The sequence below is a fragment of the Cotesia glomerata genome, linkage group LG6 (assembly GCF_020080835.1).
Source record: "Cotesia glomerata isolate CgM1 linkage group LG6, MPM_Cglom_v2.3, whole genome shotgun sequence".
Taxonomy (NCBI): Eukaryota; Metazoa; Arthropoda; class Insecta; order Hymenoptera; family Braconidae; genus Cotesia; species Cotesia glomerata.
In genome coordinates, this window is record NC_058163.1 from 20,992,575 (window position 1) to 21,013,251 (window position 20,677).

Consider the following 20,677-nt stretch of genomic DNA (forward strand, 5'->3'; position numbering starts at 1 on the left):
TCTATTACCTCTGACAGTTTTTAAAAGAGCTTTTTATTGTAATTTTATTTATCTAACTTTAACAGAAAAATTAATATCAGTATTTTAAAATAAATAATTTATTTAATTAATAAAAAAAAAAATTCTGGCTTATCAGAAAAAAAAATTACACTTACATGTTACATGTGTTGAATAAAACATTTCAAGATATTTATAAATTCATTTATAGACTAAGAAAAGTAAGATTGCAAATTGACAGCTGAGATAAATAGTAAGTAAATAATAATAATTTAAAAATTTTAATTGAATAAGTTCATGAAAAATTATTATAATACTAAAGTTAGCCGACATTTTAAATTTTTTGATTTTTTTTCAATAATTAAATTAGAACAAAAAAACATTTTTTAAAAATTGCACTTTTTTGCAGAAAAATTGCAGTTTTTCAAGTTGTTTACAAATGACATTTTTTTTTATTTTTTTGTAATAATTTTTTCAACAAAAAAAAATTCTAAAAATTTTCTGATGTTGGCTAACTTAATTATCATAAAATTATTAATTAAAACTCAGATATTAAAATGACATTAAAGCTAGCAGTCACTTAATCATTTTTTAATTTTTTAAAAATTTAAAAAATTGCATTTTTTATTTTTTAAAATTTCTACGTCAATTTTTTTTTCTACATTTTTTTTTGCCATAATTTATTTGTTAAAAAAATTCTTAAAATTATCAATTATCTGCTAAATTAATTTTCATTAAAATATAAATTTCTTTTTATAAAAAAATTATTGAGACAAGTTAGCTGACAGCTGTCAATTTTAAAAATTTCCATAAATCAATTGTAATAAAAAAAATGCTTTAAAAATTTCCACTAATAATTTTTTTTTAATTTTCACGTGTAGAATTTTTTAATTACATTTTTTTCATAATGTATGTGTGATAAATGATAAAAATTAATGTATTAATTTTAGGTTATAAAAATTTGTTAAATAATCAAAATGGCATCCCGCGGTCTGGAGTTAGTAAAAACCGCAATTGAGAAAACTTTAAAAACAAAAACATGGGGTTCATTCTTAAAAAATGTAACTTGCAATTATTAATTATTAATTATAAATTATTTATGAATAATAATAAATGATCAGTTATGATGATTAATTTCACAATGAATTGCAGCTTGAAGTTCTATCAGCTGATAAAGGTAATTGCACTGCGGAATTTACTGTTCAAGAAGAGCAACTAAACTACGGAGGTAGTCTTCACGGTGGTTGCACATGCAGCCTCGTTGACAGTGTATCGACCTACGCGTTGATGACACACGCTAAGAATCCTCATCCTGGTGTCTCTGTTGATTTGCACGTCTCGTAAGTACTAAATCAATATATATTTTGTTTTGTTAGGTAGGTATAATTATACACTCCAGGTCATAAATTAAATTTTAAAAATTCTGAAGAATATTTTGCTCTGATAAATTGCAAGCAATTTAGTTTTACATGTATTTAAAATAATTACTGTAATTTACTGAAACAAAATATTTATGTAGAAATTTTTATTTTTTTATGATCTTGAAGTTAACTGACAGCTGTCAATTTTTTTGATTTTTACAATCAATAAATTTATATAAAAAAAAAAAGACATTGAAGTTAACCAATAATTCTAAAGTTAGCCGATATCATTAATTTTTTAAGTTATTTTTTAATTACTAAATTAGAACTAAATAATATTTTTAAAAAATTGCACTTATAGTTTTTCAAGTTTTTTACAAATGAAATTTAAAAAAATTTTTTTGTAATAACTTTTTTAATAAAAAAAAAAATTCTAAAAATTTTTAGATGTCAGCTAACTATGAAAATTAAGTTAGTCGACACTTAAAAAATTTAAGAATTGTTTTTTATCGAAAAAATTGTTACAAAAAAATAAAAAGAAAAATTTCATTTGTAGAAAACTTGAAAAACTATAAGTACAATTTTTTAAAAATATTTTTTAATTCTAATTTAATAAATGAAAAATAATCAAAAAATTAAAAACGTTGGCTAACTTTAGTATTATCGGGTAATTTAACTTTCATAGTTTTAACTGACGTTATAATTTTTTTATAATTTTATAACAATTCAATTATTATGAAAAAATTCCACGTGTAAAAATTACAAAAAATTATTAGTCGAAATTTTTTATTGTACTTGATTTGTTATAAAAATTTTTAAAATTGAGAGCTGTTAGCTAACTTTAGTAATATAAAAAAATTCCACCTGTATAAATTAAAAAAAATTACAAGTTCAAACTTTTTGAAAATAATTTTTTTTTATAAAAACAAAAATTGACAACTATCAGCTGATTTCAGTATCATAATTTTTTTATTAACAAAACTCGATTTTTCCATCAGGTTTATAAAAGCAGCGCTGCCCGGTGAAGTGATAACAATAGAAGCTAAAACCAAAAAACTCGGCCGCACTTTAGCCTTCCTGGATGTTGAAATATTCAAGAAGAAAGATGGCTCGCTGATTGCTCGAGGATCTCACACTAAATTCGTGGGATTTGATTAAAAATATAAATAATTAAATTAGTACTCAGTGATTTTTAATTAAGCAAGTTGACTATTTATAAATTTATTATATACAATGCGGTACAATTGCAAGCATAGCTGCCGGGTTGAACATTTATTTACAAAAAATTAAAAAAAACTATAAAGTTACGACTGAATTAATAATTTATATAATATATTTCAATTATTATTTAAACCAGTGATAAAAAATATTGTTTAATTAATTTTTCTTTTAAAAATTAATTTTCTTCAATAATAGACACCAAAAAATATTTCTTTATATTTTTTACATTATAATTTTTTAAAAACAATTAAAATTGATAGCCGAGATCTAAAAATTTTTAGATTTTTTTTACTACAAAAATAATAAAAAATATTCTTTAATTATAAGTAAATAATTAAAAAATTAAAAACGTCGGCTAACTAATATTAATAAAAAAATTGTCTATTAATATCATTTACAAAAAATTAAAAAAAAAACTATAAAGTTACGACTGAATCAATAATTTATATAATATATTTCAATAATTATTTAAACTAAGGTAAAACACCCAGTTATTGACACTGGCCTAGTTGTTTGACACTTGCAATTTTATTCTGATTAAAAAGATAAAATGTTCTCAAAAAACCAATTATCTTAAAATTTATAATTCAAAAATGATATTTATTAATTTATCAGAGTTAATTTGTTTTTTTTTTTTTTTTAATTAAAATAAAATTGCAAGTGTCAATAATTAGGCCAGTGTCAATAACTCAGTTTTTTATCTTAATGATAAAAAATATTGTTTAATTCATTTGTTTTTTAAAAATTAATTTTCTTCAATTATAGACACAAAAAAATATTTCTTTATATTTTTTACAATATTTTAATTAAAAAAAAAAAAAAAAAGTTAAATTAAGATAGCCGAAATCTAAAAATTTTTAGATTTTTTTTTACTACAAAAATAATTAAAAACGTCGGCTAACTTTAGTATTATTAAAAAAAAATTGTCTATTTGTATCACTGATTAAAAAATCGCTCATTATTTAATTGCATTAGTTAAGCGTAAACTATCAACAGTAATTAAAAAAATCTAAATAATTAAATTAAATCTCCAGCCATCCAGCTCTCAATAGTATTATTGGTGCTCTTGAGAAACTCCTTGAGTTCTTCGACCCTCTTAGAAATTTTATTAACCAGTTTGTTAAGTATCCTCGCCTCTTCCCTAACATGTTCGACCATCATCACAACCTTGTCTTTGCTCTTATCACCATCACCATCAACCAGTTGCTGGTGAGTATTAAAGACCTCAAGATATTTTTCCGCAGTAGGTGACCTGGGTAGCCTGACCCTCGGCAAGTTTCCATTAACACTCGTGCAAGTAGAGTCCAGGTCTCCGCAGCACTGTGACCAGAATCTCAAATCAACCGCTGGGATATCCTGACAAGAAACCATTTTCTCTCCATCTCTTTCAGGAAGTACGAAGACATTCTTCTGTATCCTAGTGATGTTATCTCCATTGTCGCATAAAATTCTCGCGAGGCTAGTCTGTTTAATCTGCTGGAACTGCTCAGGCTTGAAGGTCGAGGGATTTTCATACCACAGCCTGTCAGCGTCTCTGGTCCGCTTGAACTGTTCAAGAAGAAGGCACTTGAACAGCGGACCGACCTTCGCTCCAGGCAATTGGTCTTCAAGAATTCCTCCGACCCAGACGTCGATGTTCCCCGGGTGTCCATAGAGTTCCTGGAGCTTCCTTCTGACCTTCGCACTGGATATTTCATTAGCTAGCTCATCAAAGCTGTCAAAATCATGGGAAAAATTGCAGAACTTTCTCCACTCTAGGTACCCTGGAATTCCATGCTCGCGCGCTCTCTGGATGTTCATAGCCGCTAGGTCCAGTGCAACAGCGTGAGCAGTCCTGAACAACTGCTCCGTTAGCTCAGTGTTGAGATTTTCTTCGGGCATTTTAAGCTTCGCTGCAGTCCCGAACATTCCTCGGAGAAGAGGATCGACTCCGCCTTCGTCGACCAGCCGCCAAGGAGAAAAGAAAGCATCTCGCAGGTTCAGCGGGCCCTGGGGAATGCTCGACAAGTCTTCGTTCAGACGCTCCAATCTCGGCTGGATTATCGAGTGCCCGAACCTTAAAGCTGCTGTTGCGAAGACGTTAGAAATACTCGCGTCTAGTTCTGGATTGTAACCCGTCCAGGAGCCTATTAGTTCTTCGGTAGTCTGCCCGAATATTATCGGCAACCAGTGCTGGTAAGTTATGTGCTGCATTTCGGCGCCTACTATTTTGCGAGCTTCTTGGTAAAGTCTCTCCCCGCTCCAGTGGGGGTTCAGTTCGCCGAGGATTCGCGCTATTCGGTTGTGCTCTCGCAGCCAGATTGTGTGCATTGCGAGTAAACCTACTTGCTCGTTTGCTCGGATGTCTCCAGCGACGAAACAGTTTATTGTTGATTCTATGGGGTTTCTTCGGCAGTCGACGAATTGGCCAGGTGTTGAGTAAGGTAGCAGTGGTTTTTTACCTGAAAAATTTTTATAATTAATTATAATAATAGCAATAAAAATTTAAAACAAGTTGTTATTATTATTTTTTTGACAAGTTTAAAATTAATAGAAATAATTATAATATTATTAATGATTTTTTCAATTTTAAGTTAATTGGCTATCCAGTCTAATGCAACAATTATTATTTATTCGTAATAATTTTTAGCCTGTATTTCTTTCCAGGCATATACAATTTAGCTACATTTCATATCTAAATTTGTCATTAAAGATTAATTTGACTGACACAACAGGGGAGGAAATACAGGCTAAAAAAAAATTCTTGTATTAGACTGGATAGCCAATAACTTAAAATTGAAAAAATATTAAAAACAACCAGACTTTAGAAATAAATATTAAAAAATTATTAATTATAATAATAATTTTTTGAAAATTTTAAATATAAGTTATTATTATTTTTTTTGACTAGCTTAAAAATTTATAATAATAATAACTAACAACCTTGCAGTCACTGTGTGACTGCCGTGACTTGTAAACTATAAATAAATAAAATTTTGCTTTATTAAACAATGATTTTTGTTAAATTGCACTGTACTTTTTTAACTATTGACGTTTTTAAAGATATAAGCTCATCCCGATGTTACACTCATCATGACCTTTCATTTGAGTACCCACATCAATTTTTCATATATTTTATATATTTATATATATGAATATATGAAAAATATATAAAAATGCATATGGGTACTCAAATGAAAGGTCTCGATGAATATAATATAGGGATAAACTTATATCTTTAAAAATGCCAATAGTTCATAAGATACAAGGTCATTTCTTAATTATATTACATTGCACTGTATTTTCTTAACCATTGACGTTTTTAAAGATATAAGCTCATCCCGATGATACACTCATCAAGAGCTTTCATTTGAGTACCCACATGCATTTTGTTATATTTTTCATATATACATATGTATAATACATTTAAATATACGAAAAATTGATGTGGGTACTCAAATGAAAGGTCTTGATGAGTGTAACATCGAAATGAGCTTATATCTTTAATAATGTCAATAGTTAACACACTACAAGGTCATTTTTTAATTATTGGTATTTTTAAAGATATAAGCTCGTCCCAATGTTACACTCATAAAGAGCTTTCATTTGAGTACCCACATGCATTTTGATATATTTTTCATATATACATATATATAATACATATAAATATATGAAAAATTGATGTGGGTACTCAAATGAAAGGTCTTGATGAGTGTAACATCGAAATGAGCTTATATCTTTAAAAATGTCAATAGTTCACAAGATACAAGGTAATTTCTTAACTGTGTATCTAGAATTAGAGCATTTTCGAATGCAGCCTAAATACTTATTATCATAAATTGACTATTGGTAAGAATAATATGAAATTTAACCATAAAAACTCATTTTATCATATAAATATACTGGCCACAAAATTTTGCTTATTCTCTTAATAATATAATAATTTAATTAAAAAATATTTCTTACCAGGTAAAGTAACTCCTTCTCTTAGTAACCCTCTATTGTCATTATTGTCAGCATCATTATTAAGCGACCTTGATGGAGTCATATCTCTGAGATCCAAAGCCAGCTCATCGTTATATCCATAAACCTGAGAAGCGTCTAAATAACTAGTCAACTGATTCATCTGCTCCCGAGGCATAATTCCTTGACCCCAGAGAATACTAGTCATCCCGGAACCGCAGACCGCGCTCGTCCGTATGAAATCGATACACCGTCTATTAGAGATCCTTGGATCCCCCGGCGGCACTTGCATGGGAAAGCACGGTGCTGCGTTCTCACAGGATTTTTTACAGTCTATTCCGTCCCAGGACTCGGAAGAAACAGCTGGCAAAGCGTGGTCCAAATCATGGTCAAGAAACTGGCCCCACTGCATCACCATGTGCGTGATTCTCGAGTCTGACGATATCTTTGTCGTGGAAATAAGTTTGGTAGAAATCAACCTCGCAGGGGGTTTCTTAAATCCATAGTAGAGTCTCGAGGAGTCCCAGCCGATAGGTTGCGAGAATCCGTTCTCGTAAATCGGCTGGAGTATGCGGCGAAACCCGGTGTAAGATGATCCCCAGGTGGGATGCTTCAAGTTGTTGCAGCTACCGTCGATGCTTCTGTACTTGGTGTGGAAGCATAGATTATTGCAAGTGTGTTTTTTTCTGTGACCGGTGCAGCCTGAGAGTTTTTCTATTTCTGCTATCTGCTCGGAGGTGAGTATGTCTTCATATTTGAAGGGTGTTGATGAATTTACTGACATTCCTTTGTCCATGAAACGCCGGATGTTTAGTAGAGTCCTTTCGAAGATTTCTGCTGGTCTTGCTGCTGCTCTGGCGACTGCGTTCGGGAATCTGGTGATTTGAATATTGAGTATTTTAATTTGCGATTTGAAAAAAAATTACATGTATTTTATGTGAGAAAAAAATTAATATTAACATTTTTTTCGTCGAAAAAACCGGATTAAAAATAATTTATAATTTTTTTTTAAGAGTTTACCTATGAAAATGATGGAAAAATTTAGAATTTTAATTAATGCATTAGAAAGTAATTTTTAATTCATATTAAGGACTAAAAAATTAAATAAATATTTTTCATTTTTTAATTTATTTTTTATTTTTAAATTAAATAAATATTTTTTATCTCAACCCTCTCAATAAAAATTAATTATAAATTATTAATTCCAAAAATTCTCAATAAATAAATTATAAATTTTGAATTCCGAAAATTCTTAGTAAAACTAGCAACCTTGCAGTCACTATGTAACTGCTGTGACTTGTGAACTATAAATAAATAAAATTTTGCTTTATTAAATAATAACTTTTGTTAAATTACACTGTATTTTCTTTACTATTGAAGTTTTTAAAGATACATATAAGCTCATCCCGATGTTACACTCATCAAGAGCTTCCATTTGAGTACCCACATGCTTTTTGATATATTTTTCATATATACATATATGTAATATATATATATAAATATATGAAAAATTGATGTGGGTACTCAAATGAAAGGTCTCAATGAGTGTAATGTCGGAGTGAGCTTATATCTTTAAAAATGTCAATAGTTTACAAGATACAAGGTCATTTCTTAATTATGTATCTAGAGCATTTTCGAATGCAGCCTAAATACTTATCATAATAAATTGACTATCAACCCTGATTCTGAAAGATGATTTGAAATGACTACCTTTATGTTAAATATATGTCTATATAGTATTCAAATCAGATGCTTTTAAATTATTTCAAATCATTTTAAATCATTTCAAATTTGATTTCTTCATCAGGGAAAAATTTTTCTTATTTTCTTAATAATATAAATAAATAATTTATAAATTTTGAATTCCAAAAATCTTAATTAAAAAAAATTATCAATTAATAATTCCAGAAATTCTTAATAAAAACAAATTATCAATTATTAATTCCAAAAATTCTTAATAAGAATCAATGGAAGTTTTTAGTTTCAAAAATTGAATAAAAAATTAAATTATCAATCTTCAATTAAAAAAAAAGAATACATTTTTTTTCTCAACAAATTCTAAATTCAAAAAATTCAAACTCTGACCTGGTGACGCGGAATGGATCAAAATGCCTTGGTTCTTTGCCATTATTATTAACTCCAAAGAGCGACTCAAGCGTCTGATTAATTGCTCGGTCAATTGTCTCAGTTGCGTCATTGAACGCGCGCCTTATCAGCGTGTCAGAGGTAGAGCCGATGCTGTTGCTGATGGTGTTGCTGCTGCCCAGGACTGGGTGTACTTGCAACAGACATTGCGCGGTAGCACGTCCATTATCATTGACAGCAGTGCACTCGTACCGTCCGGAGTCTGCCAGCGAGACGTTTTGGATGTACAGCGAGCCTCCCCGGGAGATTTTTATCGAAGAAACTCTTGGTTCCAGCGCGCTGCCGTCCTTTTTCCACTGAATTACAGGCTTAGGTTCACCTTCGGCGCGGCAAGGGATCTCCACGGTGGCTCCTACTTCGCTGTCCAAATTTTTCGGGGGCTCGTAGATCAATTTCGGGGGACTGGAATTTTTGTCCAGCACCCGCAAGTCCGCGCTGACTTCCGCGAAGCCGTTGACATTGCGAGCCTGGCAGACGTACCTCGCTCCGTCCCGAGGTGTTGCGGAGAGGATTTTCAAAACTGAGGACTGGTCTTGGAGATATATTCGCTGGTTGTCGGAGTAAATTCGCTGCCCGTCTTTCCACCATTCCAGTTTTACTGGAATCTGGCTGTCTGCTTTGCACGTGAAGCTTATGTCTTCTCCAGCTGTCACTGTTTGAGAAGTTGGTAACTGCAAATTTTAAAATTGTTAATTATTATTATTATTATTATATAAAATTTTTTTTTAATTTAATTTTTGAAATTATTATAACCAATCAATTATTATAAAAAAAAATTTTTTTTAACTTCGCACTTATAATTTATTAAAATTTCTTCATGTGGAATTTTTTTTAATTATATTTAATTATTTTATAATTTTATTTAATGAATAATTTAGATTTAAAAGATTGTACTAATAATTTTTTATAATTCCTTAATGTAGAAATTTTTTTTATAATTTTTTTATTGCTACAATTTATTTGTTATAAAATTATCAAATGATGTTTAAATTAGCAGACATTTCACTATTGTATAATTTTATTTAATAAATAACTTAGATTTAATAAATTGTACTTATAATTTTTTACAATTACTTCATTTAAAATTTTTTTTATAATTTTTTATTGCTATAATTTATTTGTTATAAAATTATTAAATGTCTCTCAATTTTAAAATCATTTTAAATGATACTTAAATTAGCATACATTTCACTATTTTATAATTGTATCTAAAAAATAAATTATTTAAAAAAATTACATTTATTGTTTAACATTTTCTTCATTTGAATTTTTTTCAAAATTTTTTTATTGCTAAAATTTATTTATTATAAAATTCTTAATAAATATCAAATGTCTCAATTTAAAAATTATTTTTCATTTTTGAAAAATTCAATAAAAATGCTTTTGAAGTAAGACCTACAGAAAAAACCGCAGTAATACCCACACACTTACCCTATGTTTAAAAAATTGCACTTTTAATTTTTTTCTAATTTTTTCATTTGGTATTTTAATAATTTTTATTGCTACAATTAATTTGTTATAAATTCTTAAAAATGATTAAATGTCTCATTAAATTTCAAAATCATTTTTAAATCATACTTAAATTAGCAGACATTTCACTATTTTAAAATTTTATTAATTAAATAAATTATTTCAAAAAATTGACACTTATTGTTTTATATTTTTTTCATTTGGAATTTTTTTCAAAATTTTTTCATTGCTAAAATTTATCTATTAGAAAAATTTTTTAACAATGATCAAATGTCTCAATTTAAAAATCATTATTTTAAATTGTATCTTTCAAAACAATAGATTAATTATTTTAAATTATAAATTAAATGTAATTATGATCAAAGATACAAACTCTAAAATAGATTTTCAATTGAAGCAATTATATTAATAAGTATTTATTAAGGTTTATCTAAAATTAATATCTTTAATCAGTGAATCACATTATTATCGAGTTCCGACGATCTTATCCCATAAGACACTTGCGCCAAGTATTACTCATACAGTAATTAATTGTTTAATTTGTGACATATTTCTTCTCTTATTGCAGATTGCAAAGAATTTTTTTCTACTTGAATTAATAATAAATAATTAATTTAAAAATTACCTGAATAAAACGGATCGCCGGGCTGACAGTAATAACTGCGCGAGCTTTCCGAGAAACTTCAGCGCCCATTTTACTCTCAGCAATACATTCATACTCTCCAATATCATCGACAGTCACTCGAGGAATAACAAGAGTCCCGTCTTGTTTCAAAATGTACTTTTTGCCATCAACATTAACTTGGTCGGAGTTTCTCATCCATTTAACAGCCGGCTTTGGATCCCCATCAACGCGACAAGTGAAGTATGCAGTCTCGCCTTCTTGCACTTCAACATCTCCGGGACCTTGGATTATTTTTGGAGTCTCTGAAAGTTGTTATTCGTATATTAGTATCAATCATTTAAGAATAATTCAACCAAAACGTAAACGAATAAGAAAGGCTCCATTTTTACGACTGAGATCGAAAATTTTTAAACTGAAGGGATAATAAGCTTTAAAACTTCCGATAAATTTTTTTCTAATGATTATTATACACCAGTCGAATTGTTTTTGCATCCTTTTCAAGGTTCTAAGGCAAAAAAATTGATTAGTTTATTATTTTTTTAGAAATTCAAAATTTTCAAATTTACATCCCCGCACAGAAAGAAAAATTTCTTGACTGGAAAAGAAAATTATTGGCTCAAGAAAATTTTCGGGTGCCTAAAGGAAGACCGAAGTTGTGTTACCCGAAGTAAAAATTTTTCTTGAAATTCTATTCTTTGTGAAAGTAATTTTTTCTTCATTCAAATTATCATAAATACTTGATACAATAAATTTTTATATTTGATCAAGATTTTTAGATACTTTAGGGAACCAGCGCCACTTACTTCAGCTGAGAAAAAAATTTTCTCACCTCTAAAAAATTTTTCTCTTGAATATTTGATACCCATTTTATTTTATTTTAGCGTGCAATTATACATATTGAATGAAAAAAAATGATTCAATATTATTTGATCTTCCCATTTGACATGTTAATCAATAAAAATATTAATGAAAATTTACTTCTATCAAGATATTTAATTTTTTGGAGCAAGAGGCTGAATTTTCTCAAAAAAAGATTTTCTTGACTTAAATAAATTTTCTTGGATCAAGATACGTATTTCTTAAAGCAAGAGAATTAATTTAGTTGGAATAAGTGAAATTTCTTGTGTCAAAAAAAAATTTTTTTTTCGCACAAGATAATAATAAGGAAGAAAAATATTTTCTGGGCTCAAGTGAACTTTTTTTTTGTGCGTATTTAAAGTATGAGAGAAAATAAGAGAGGAGAATAAGCTTTAAAACTGTTGATAAATTTATTTCTAATGATTATTATATACCAATTGAATTGTTTTTGCATCCTTTACATGACATTTAGGCCTAACAGTTGATTATCGGTGAGAATGATATAAAACCTTGAAAAGACACAAATTCAAGTCAAGACCTTTGCAATAACACAAAATTTTACTAAAAAAAACCGATATTATCGTATGACTGTTCAAGAGACAAAATTGTTCTTGTCCTCTTAATAATATAGATTATATACCAATTAAATTGTTTTTATATTCCCTACAAGTTTTTTAGGCCAAACAGTTGATTAGTTTATTATTTTTTTATAAATTTTGCGTTTAAAAAATTAAAATTAAAAAAAAAATTTTTTTATTCATCAATATTTTTATTATTTTTAATTAATTATTGTTATAAAAATAAAAAAAACCGATAGTAGTCAGCTAACTAGAATAATTGTATTTGTTAATAATTAAAAAGACTCACTGCAGTGAAAATCGTGTATTGTCATAGTTGTCAGCGACTTGCCCTGCATTTCTTCAGGCGACTGACAAATAGCAGCCATCTCGGCCGGTTTATCTCTCAATCTCTCTACCAGCCACAACAAATCACAATCACAGACCAGATCATTGGAATCGAGCCGCAATCTGGTCATCGAGCCGATATTCTCGAAAGCAGCGGCCGGTATTTTCTTCAGCTCATTGTTCTGCAGAAATAGCCGCTCAAGACGAGGTAAGTTGCTAAATGTGTTGGGCAATATCTCCATGAGTTTGTTGTTTTGCAAATAAAGTTGTCTCAGATTTGGCAAGTGTGAGAACGCTCCGGGCGTTATTGATGTTATGTAATTTTTATACAAGTAAAGAATCCTCAGCCTCGGCAACCCAATGAAGGTATTCGCACTCAAGTGCTTAACTTTGTTGTCATTCAGAAGAATTGTGTCCATGTGCTTGAGACCGTGGAATGTCCCCGGTTGTAAGTCCACTATGTCGTTGAATCGTAAATCTCTGAAGAATTATTTTATAAGCAAGTTATTATTTAGACTAAAATTTAATTTTGCAAAAATTAAAAAATTCATTAAGATTAGTAGTCTCACTTGATTATTTTTTTATTTTTTTAACAAAAAAATTTCTTTAAAAAAATTATTTTTAAGAAATTGCATTTTTAATTTTTAAAAATTTCTAAATTTTAATTTTTATTTGTTAAAAAAAATTCTTTACATTATTATAGTAGTGTATCTGTGAATTTTAGATTTCACGGCGAAAATGTTGGTCCAATAAAAAATTTTTTTAAATAAAAATTGTTAAAAATTTAAGGAGGAACATTTCTGTGACGGTCAAAAAAAAAAAGGTGATTTTCGGGAATTTTTTTGATGGAAAATAAAAAAATTTGGGGATCGAATTTTATTTTTTTCATTAAGGGTACATTAAAGACTATTACCCTCAGTTTTTATTAAAAAAAATTTTATTATTAAAAAATTATTAACAATCTCGTGGAGCATTAGAAAAAATGCCCCCCTCCATGGTCACATCGATAACTCAAAAACGGATCATCTGAAAATAAAAACCCAAATTGCTTTTTAATCAGTAAGGATGTAGTTATCGTTGTACGTAAAGAATTACAAAAATTTTGATTTTAAAGATTTTTTTAGTCGGGTTAAAACAAAAAAAAGAAAACAGCAAAAACAATGAGAAAATTTTCAAAATTCCATACGTGCAACGATAACTACATCCTTATTGATTAGAAAGCAATTTGGGTTTTTATTTTCAGATTATCCGTTTTTGAGTTATCGATGCATTGATGGAGAGGGAAATTTTTTTTAGTGCTCTACGAGATTGTTAATAACTTTGTAACAATTAAATATTATTTAATAAAAATTTAGGGTGATAATCTTTAATATACCCTTAATAAAATAAAAAAAATCTAACCCTTAAACTCCTTTATTTTCCCTGTCAAAAAAATTCCCGAAAATCACCTTTTTTTCGAGCATCACAATGGTGTTCCCTCTTAATTTTCTACAAAAAATTACTCCTATGATTTTTTCATAAAACTAATATTTTCAACGCAATTCCAAAATTAAGATTCATAAAAAATAAATCAAATTTTTTCTACTTAAAGTTTAATTTTTAAATTGCGGCTTTCTTATTGGACCTAAAAAAAAATTATTAGACATTTTTTTTAAAATTAAATATTGAACTTTTATTTGAAAAATTTTTTATACGATTAATATTTTCACTGTCATATCAAAAATTTGACCCTATTAATTTTTATTTTTAATTTAAAGATAAAATTCTGACCACAGTAACTATCAATAAATAATGTATCAAATAAATTATTGCTTGTAGTAAGCTCATTATTTTATTGGATCAAAATATTTATTTTTTTTTTACAGGAAACATTATTGGGAACTGGATGTTTAAGTTAACTCTGTGTATTTTTATCTCTGTTTCAAATAGTGGCGTTTGTTTTAATAGTCTAAAATGATGATTTATTATGACTTATTTTTTGATAAATCTTTCTGTGTATCTAAATTTAAATTTTATAAATATTTTCATTTTTATATTGTGACTAAAATATTTATCGTGTTCTCATTAAAAAAACTTTTAAGTTGAGACAAAGCTGGCATTTATTCGTGACAATTATTAATGAATGGCTGATAACTTTTGATGACTAATATCTATTTAGGTCGTTATTCTTGATTTTTTTTTTTTGAAAAAGTTGAGTGTATTTTGCTAATTTTATGGTAATTAAATCGACAGGCGCCAGATTTTTAACTTCCCGCTAAGAAAATTGAAAATTTTCAAAAATCGGGAAGTTATTGTTTTCACCCCGTTTTTCGAAAATCGAATTTTCATCAGATCTCGATGTTTTGAGGTCCTAGGAAGCTTTCCTGACTATTTCCGCGGTGATGTCACCGTGTCCGCGTGTGTGTGTATGTAAATCTCTCATAACTTTTGAACGGATCATCCGATTCGATCGAAATAAGCGGCGTTCTGAAAAGTTTCTTTGCCCCTAGAATTCTGATACTAATTTACAGAATTTGAGTCGATCAATTTTGAGAAATCTCAAAAATAAAATTTCCAAAAATTTATTTTTTTGAAATATCTTTTAAACGGCTGAACCGATCAATTCCAAAAAATAATCAGATCTTAACCTCAAGAAACCACGTCGATTGCCACCATCCCGGTCAAAATCAGTTGATTTATTCGTGAGATATCGTTGTCGAAAAAAATTGAAAAAAATGTTTTTTTTCAGAATTTCTATGAAATTTTTAGTCTGACCAGTTCGCGCTTCAAGATTTTTCAAAGAACTTAAAAAACTGCGTTGAATGCCGTAAACCGCAAGAAAATCGGTTAATTCATTCAAAAGTTATTGCGGTTTGAAAATTCAAAAAATAGTATTCTATAAAACGTCCATCAGCCTTTTGAGCTCGAAGAGCTCAAAAGCACAGAACAGCGATTTATTTGAGCTCGAAGAGCTTAAAATATAAGTGAATTGTTGAGCACTTAGGTATGGAGGTAGCGGGAAGTTGCAGAGATGGCCTTTAGGGTCAACAGTTTTCCTAATTTTTTTTTTACAAACTTATATTAAAAAAAATTACATCAGTAATTTTTTTTTATTTTTGCAAATTGAATTTTATAAAAAATTTTGTAGTAAAAATCTTAAAAATCGACAAGTTTTTATTTAAAGTCTTTAGGAATTTATTTCTCATCAAATAATTATAGTGTTTATTCGCAAAATAATAATTACTGTAATTATTTGCAGCACCAGCATAAAAAACTCAAATTATGCATATTAAACGCCACGTGATCAATCTTTATTAAATAAACGTAAAAATATTTTTATGTAAAAGATTATTCATGCTTTTTTTTTGTCAAAAATTATGAATGAATTTTATTATAAGAATCAATAATATTTATTGCTATATAAATTTAATATTGATACTAATAATCACTGCAATTATTTTAAATACGCTCTTTTGACAGTAAAGCTAAATAATCTTATAAAAAAAATTATTCAATTATTTTTCATTAAAAAATTATTCTATAATTTTTCATTAGAAAATGTATCTAGTAATTTTTTATTAAAAAAATTATTTAATAATTTTATAAATAAAATTGTTCAATAATTTTTCATTTAAAATTTATTTAATGATTTTCTTAATGAAAAATTATTCAATAATTCTAGAAAAAAAAAGATTTTTCATAAAAAAAAAATTATTCAATAATTTTATTAAAAATTTAATTATTTTATTTAATAATTTTATTAAAAATTTAATTATTTTATTTAATAATTTTATTAAAAATTTAATTATTTAATAATTTTTAATTAATAGGATAATTTAATTATTTTTGCATTAAAAAATTTCATAAAAATAAATCATTTAACAATTTTTCATTAAAAAAAAATAATTCAATAATTTTTCATTAAAAAAATAATTTTTTATTAAAAAGAACTATTCAATAATTTTATAAAAAAAATAAAATTACTTACAAAATAGTAGTATTCGTCGGAACTCTCGGCACCAAAGTAATTCCTTGATACATACATCTTACACTGGAGTGATAGCACCAACATTTATCAGGACAATTACTAAAAAAACTATTTTTTTCCAGGGTCTGGACCTCTAATCCCAGAATCAGCCCCAAAAGCACCAAAACGCAGCACACCTCATTGAAAAGTTTCATTTTGCTGTCGAGGAGTCCGTAAATCAGCACCAAGTAAGTAAATCCATGAATAAAAAACCAATTAAAAATATTTTTTCCGGTAGTCTTGGAAGATCACATTGCCTGTTTGATTTCTTCTTCACAAAACTGATATTTAATTCAATTCAATGCAAGCAGCATGTACACTTAATAGTACGTGGGCAAGAATAAGCTGCCGAGCAACCAGCAACCAGTAATATGTTGAATATACACATTAAAACCCACGAATCCACAAGGCAATAAAAAGACTAAGAACAAGAATGAGAAGAAAAGAAAGAGAAGGAGAGTGAGTTATTGGTTGGAAGATGGAGGAAGAAAATAGAAGAAAAGGTAGAGGCCAGCCGAGAAGGTACAAAAATTAATACTTAACTATAAGTATAAGTTCAAGACACAACAGTAGGAGTGATCAACTAAGACTGAAGACAAGCTAAGATTCTAGAGTTATTCCGGCAAGACTGGGAATATCAGTATGTATGTTTAAGTGCTCATCACATGTGTATGTATAATATAGTATAATAATATTAAATGTTATTATTATTATTATCATCAATGATTAAAACTTTTTCAAATTTTTAGAAATGAAATAATAATAATAATAATAATTTTAAAAATCTTGATATTATTATTATTATTGTTGTTGTTTCTTCATTCTTAAAAACTTAAAATTTTTCAAATAATAATAATAATAATTTAAAAATCTTGATATCATTATTATTATTGATATTAATGTTTCTTCATTCTTAAAAACTTGAAAATTTTCAAACAATAATAATAATAGTAATAGCAATTTCAAAATTCTTAATTTTTTATTATTATTATAATTTGCAAATTTTCAAGTTTTTAGAAATTAAGAAATAATAATAGTAATAATAATTATTATAATAATAATAATGCTAATAATTTAAAAATCTTGATATTATTATTATTATTTCATTTTTTAAAACTTGAAAATTTTCAAATAATAATAATAATAATTTAAAAAATCTTGATATCATTATTATTATTGATATTAATGTTTCTTCATTCTTAAAAACTTGAAAATTTTCAAACAATAATAATAATAGTAATAGCAATTTCAAAATTCTTAATTTTTTATTATTATTATAATTTGCAAATTTTCAAGTTTTTAGAAATTAAGAAATAATAATAGTAATAATAATTATTATAATAATAATAATGCTAATAATTTAAAAATCTTGATATTATTATTATTATTTCATTTTTTAAAACTTGAAAATTTTCAAATAATAATAATAATAATTTAAAAAATCTTGATATCATTATTATTATTGATATTAATGTTTCTTCATTCTTAAAAACTTGAAAATTTTCAAACAATAATAATAATAGTAATAGCAATTTCAAAATTCTTAATTTTTTATTATTATTATAATTTGCAAATTTTCAAGTTTTTAGAAATTAAGAAATAATAATAGTAATAATAATTATTATAATAATAATAATGCTAATAATTTAAAAATCTTGATATTATTATTATTATTTCATTTTTTAAAACTTGAAAATTTTCAAATAATAATAATAATAATTTAAAAAATCTTGATATTAATACTATCTAAGACTCTAGAGTTATTCAGGCAAGACTGAGAATCTGAGTATGTATAAGTACACATCACATGTGTATGTATAATATAATATAATATTAAATATAACAAGACAACTGATGTACTTGGTATTATATTGTAATATATAATAATAGCAACAAGTAATGTTACATTAATGCTTGAGTGCAATACAATGAACAAAAGGTCTCTGCTGGATTCAGAGACTGAACTTTAACACATTCAGCCGGACAGCGGCTCTATGAGTGGCACTAGCTTGACTAAAACTTTTACCAACGCGGTACCATGCCACACATGAATCACACTCGAATGCGGAGATGGAGAACACTGTGGTAGATGGAGATTGTAAAATCAACCAAGAATCAACTGGATGTATGTATATATAAGTATAATGCTGGCGATACCAGACTTCTCAGCCTACTCTCATACTCAAGTAGTTTTATATTTTAAGTATCTGCTGCTACTTGGAGAAAGGGAGACTCTACTCCATGGTAATGTGTATGCTGATCGCAGATATTTTTTCGAATGTATTTTAATGTCACTGCTTTTGTGACCCGGTAATGCAGTGTGGTTGAGAAAATTTTAAGGAAATTTAATTATGGATTTTATGGTTGATAGTTTGTATATTTATTTGCTGGATACTATTGAAACTTATGAATAAGAATTATTGATATTACACAATAGTCGTGTCTGTTGGGTTTATCTATATGTATTTGTAGTCATTGATATCAATTTTATTTGGGATGATGATAAAAATATGTAAATATTGAAAATAAATATTTTGTTGTGATCTATAAATTTTTTTTTTTGTTATGTAAGTTATTGGTCAGGGTTTATTATTATTATTATTATTTCTTCATTGCTAAAAATTTGAAAATTTACCATTAATAATAATGAAAAATAATAATTATGATAATAATGATAATTTAAAAAATGTTGGTATTATTATTATTTCTCCATTGCTAAAAACTTGAAAATTTTTCATTAATAATAATAATAATTTAAAAAATGTTGATATTATTATTATTATTGGACCGAAAAAAATGGATGAAGAAATCAAAATTGTCAATAAAATTATTATATAAAAATAAAAAATTCATAAGAAATTAAAAATAAAATAAAATAATGAAAGACGACTTAATAAAATATATTTAATATGAATTATTATAAATTTATCTTTCTTATAAAAATTTAGTCTTTGTAAAATCTATTAAAGCGATAAATTAACAACATGAAAAAAAAAAGAAGAAAAAATTGAATGGATACTGAATAATTCAGACTTGTAATATTTTCACTCAATAAATAAAAAAAAATCAAGCAATAAATTATAATTATGTGTCCGCAACTACTTAAAAATGAATTTAATACAAAAACGATGACTTAAAAATAATAAAAGGAGAAATTTACATATGAATACCACCCAACAAAAATTCTTAAAATTATTTTTTATAGTCATAGCCTATTTTTAAAAATAAAAAACTATAAAAAATTACAAGCTAGTTAAAATAATCACATCATTAATTATTATTTTAGGATTCTTTATTCGGATTTCTAATATATACACTTCTGCCTTAGTCTAAACTTACATAACAAATGTTAATAGTTATCTTGAGTCCGTACGAAATAAATTTACATCGCCTTCAATAGTAGTAATTATTTTTACAGATCAGTATAATAATAATAATTATTATTGCTATTAAATATGTTTATCCAAAAATAGCAGCTGACTCAATTATATACAATACAATACTTGACCCTCATACTTGTTTGTTACGCTAAATAATTGCGAGCATTTATTTTTTATTATAACATATATAGTTTATCTTAACTGATATATATTTATGTAATAGAATAAGAATAAAATAATAATAACTATTCCGACACATTTTCGCATTTTATCACTAAAAAAATATAATGAATGTTATTTAAACCCAAAAATACCTCAAAGTATTTAAAAATTTTACATATTATTTTTTCTATGAATCACAAGTAAATAGTGAGTACGCCAAGTATGTAATAAGTAAATTAGTGTGTAATCCACTGAGAATTTTAAATTTTTTAGTAACTAAAATTAAACTTAAATATTACCAGTAATCACCGCGCCTGTATTTACACAACATTTATCAATGTAAGGTAAAAGACCCAGTTATTGACACTGGCCTAGTTATTGACTCTTGCAATTTTATTTTAATTAAAACATAAAAAACAAATTAACTCTAATAAGTTAATAAATATAATTTTTGAATTGTAAGTTTTAAGAAAATTGGTTTTTTGAGAACATTTAATTGGGTGGGCAGCATCTCTATAGAGAATTTATCTACATTTTATAATGTAGATATCCCTCAGGAGAAGTCTTTATTTTAAAAAACTCTCAGTATAAAACTCTACAATAAA

General features: G+C 26.8%; 2 protein-coding genes across 4 annotated transcripts; one reads left to right on the plus strand and one right to left on the minus strand.

The window, feature by feature from the left end:
- The first annotated feature begins 161 nt into the window (after window positions 1–161).
- LOC123266718 (acyl-coenzyme A thioesterase 13-like) lies at window positions 162–2,665 on the plus strand. Its single transcript, XM_044731098.1, has 4 exons — window positions 162–250; window positions 948–1,058; window positions 1,150–1,337; window positions 2,357–2,665. The coding sequence occupies exons 2-4, from the start codon at window positions 975–977 to the stop codon at window positions 2,514–2,516; spliced, it is 432 nt and encodes a 143-aa protein (XP_044587033.1). The 5' UTR covers window positions 162–250; window positions 948–974; the 3' UTR covers window positions 2,517–2,665.
- A 782-nt stretch (window positions 2,666–3,447) lies between these two features.
- Window positions 3,448–18,541, minus strand: LOC123266714 (peroxidasin). Of its 3 annotated transcripts, none has more exons than XM_044731096.1 (7): window positions 18,437–18,541; window positions 16,492–16,811; window positions 12,487–13,004; window positions 10,762–11,063; window positions 8,607–9,337; window positions 6,525–7,396; window positions 3,448–5,020 (listed from the first exon to the last, which is right to left on the minus strand). In XM_044731096.1, the coding sequence occupies exons 2-7, from the start codon at window positions 16,683–16,685 to the stop codon at window positions 3,597–3,599; spliced, it is 4,041 nt and encodes a 1,346-aa protein (XP_044587031.1). In that variant the 5' UTR covers window positions 16,686–16,811; window positions 18,437–18,541; the 3' UTR covers window positions 3,448–3,596. The 3 variants fall into 3 exon arrangements, with proteins under 3 accessions (XP_044587031.1, XP_044587029.1, XP_044587030.1); XM_044731094.1 differs by having other exon boundaries at window positions 16,492–16,875; window positions 18,437–18,535; XM_044731095.1 differs by lacking the exon at window positions 18,437–18,541 and adding an exon at window positions 18,391–18,414.
- Between the last annotated feature and the right edge of the window lie 2,136 nt (window positions 18,542–20,677).

What these genes read in the sequence shown, in the direction of transcription:
- LOC123266718 (XM_044731098.1), top strand. Translation starts at nt 975, where the DNA reads ATGGCATCCCGCGGTCTGGAGTTAGTAAAAACCGCAATTGAGAAAACT. An exon ending in GGGGTTCATTCTTAAAAAAT is followed by an intron (nt 1,059 to 1,149) that starts GTAACTTGCAAT and finishes AATGAATTGCAG; the next exon opens with CTTGAAGTTCTATCAGCTGA. An exon ending in TCTGTTGATTTGCACGTCTC is followed by an intron (nt 1,338 to 2,356) that starts GTAAGTACTAAA and finishes TTTTTCCATCAG; the next exon opens with GTTTATAAAAGCAGCGCTGC.
- LOC123266714 (XM_044731096.1), bottom strand. Translation starts at nt 16,685, where the DNA reads ATGAAACTTTTCAATGAGGTGTGCTGCGTTTTGGTGCTTTTGGGGCTG. An exon ending in CCGACGAATACTACTATTTT is followed by an intron (nt 13,005 to 16,491) that starts GTAAGTAATTTT and finishes ATAATTCTTCAG; the next exon opens with AGATTTACGATTCAACGACA. An exon ending in GATCCATTCCGCGTCACCAG is followed by an intron (nt 7,397 to 8,606) that starts GTCAGAGTTTGA and finishes TCAAATCACCAG; the next exon opens with ATTCCCGAACGCAGTCGCCA.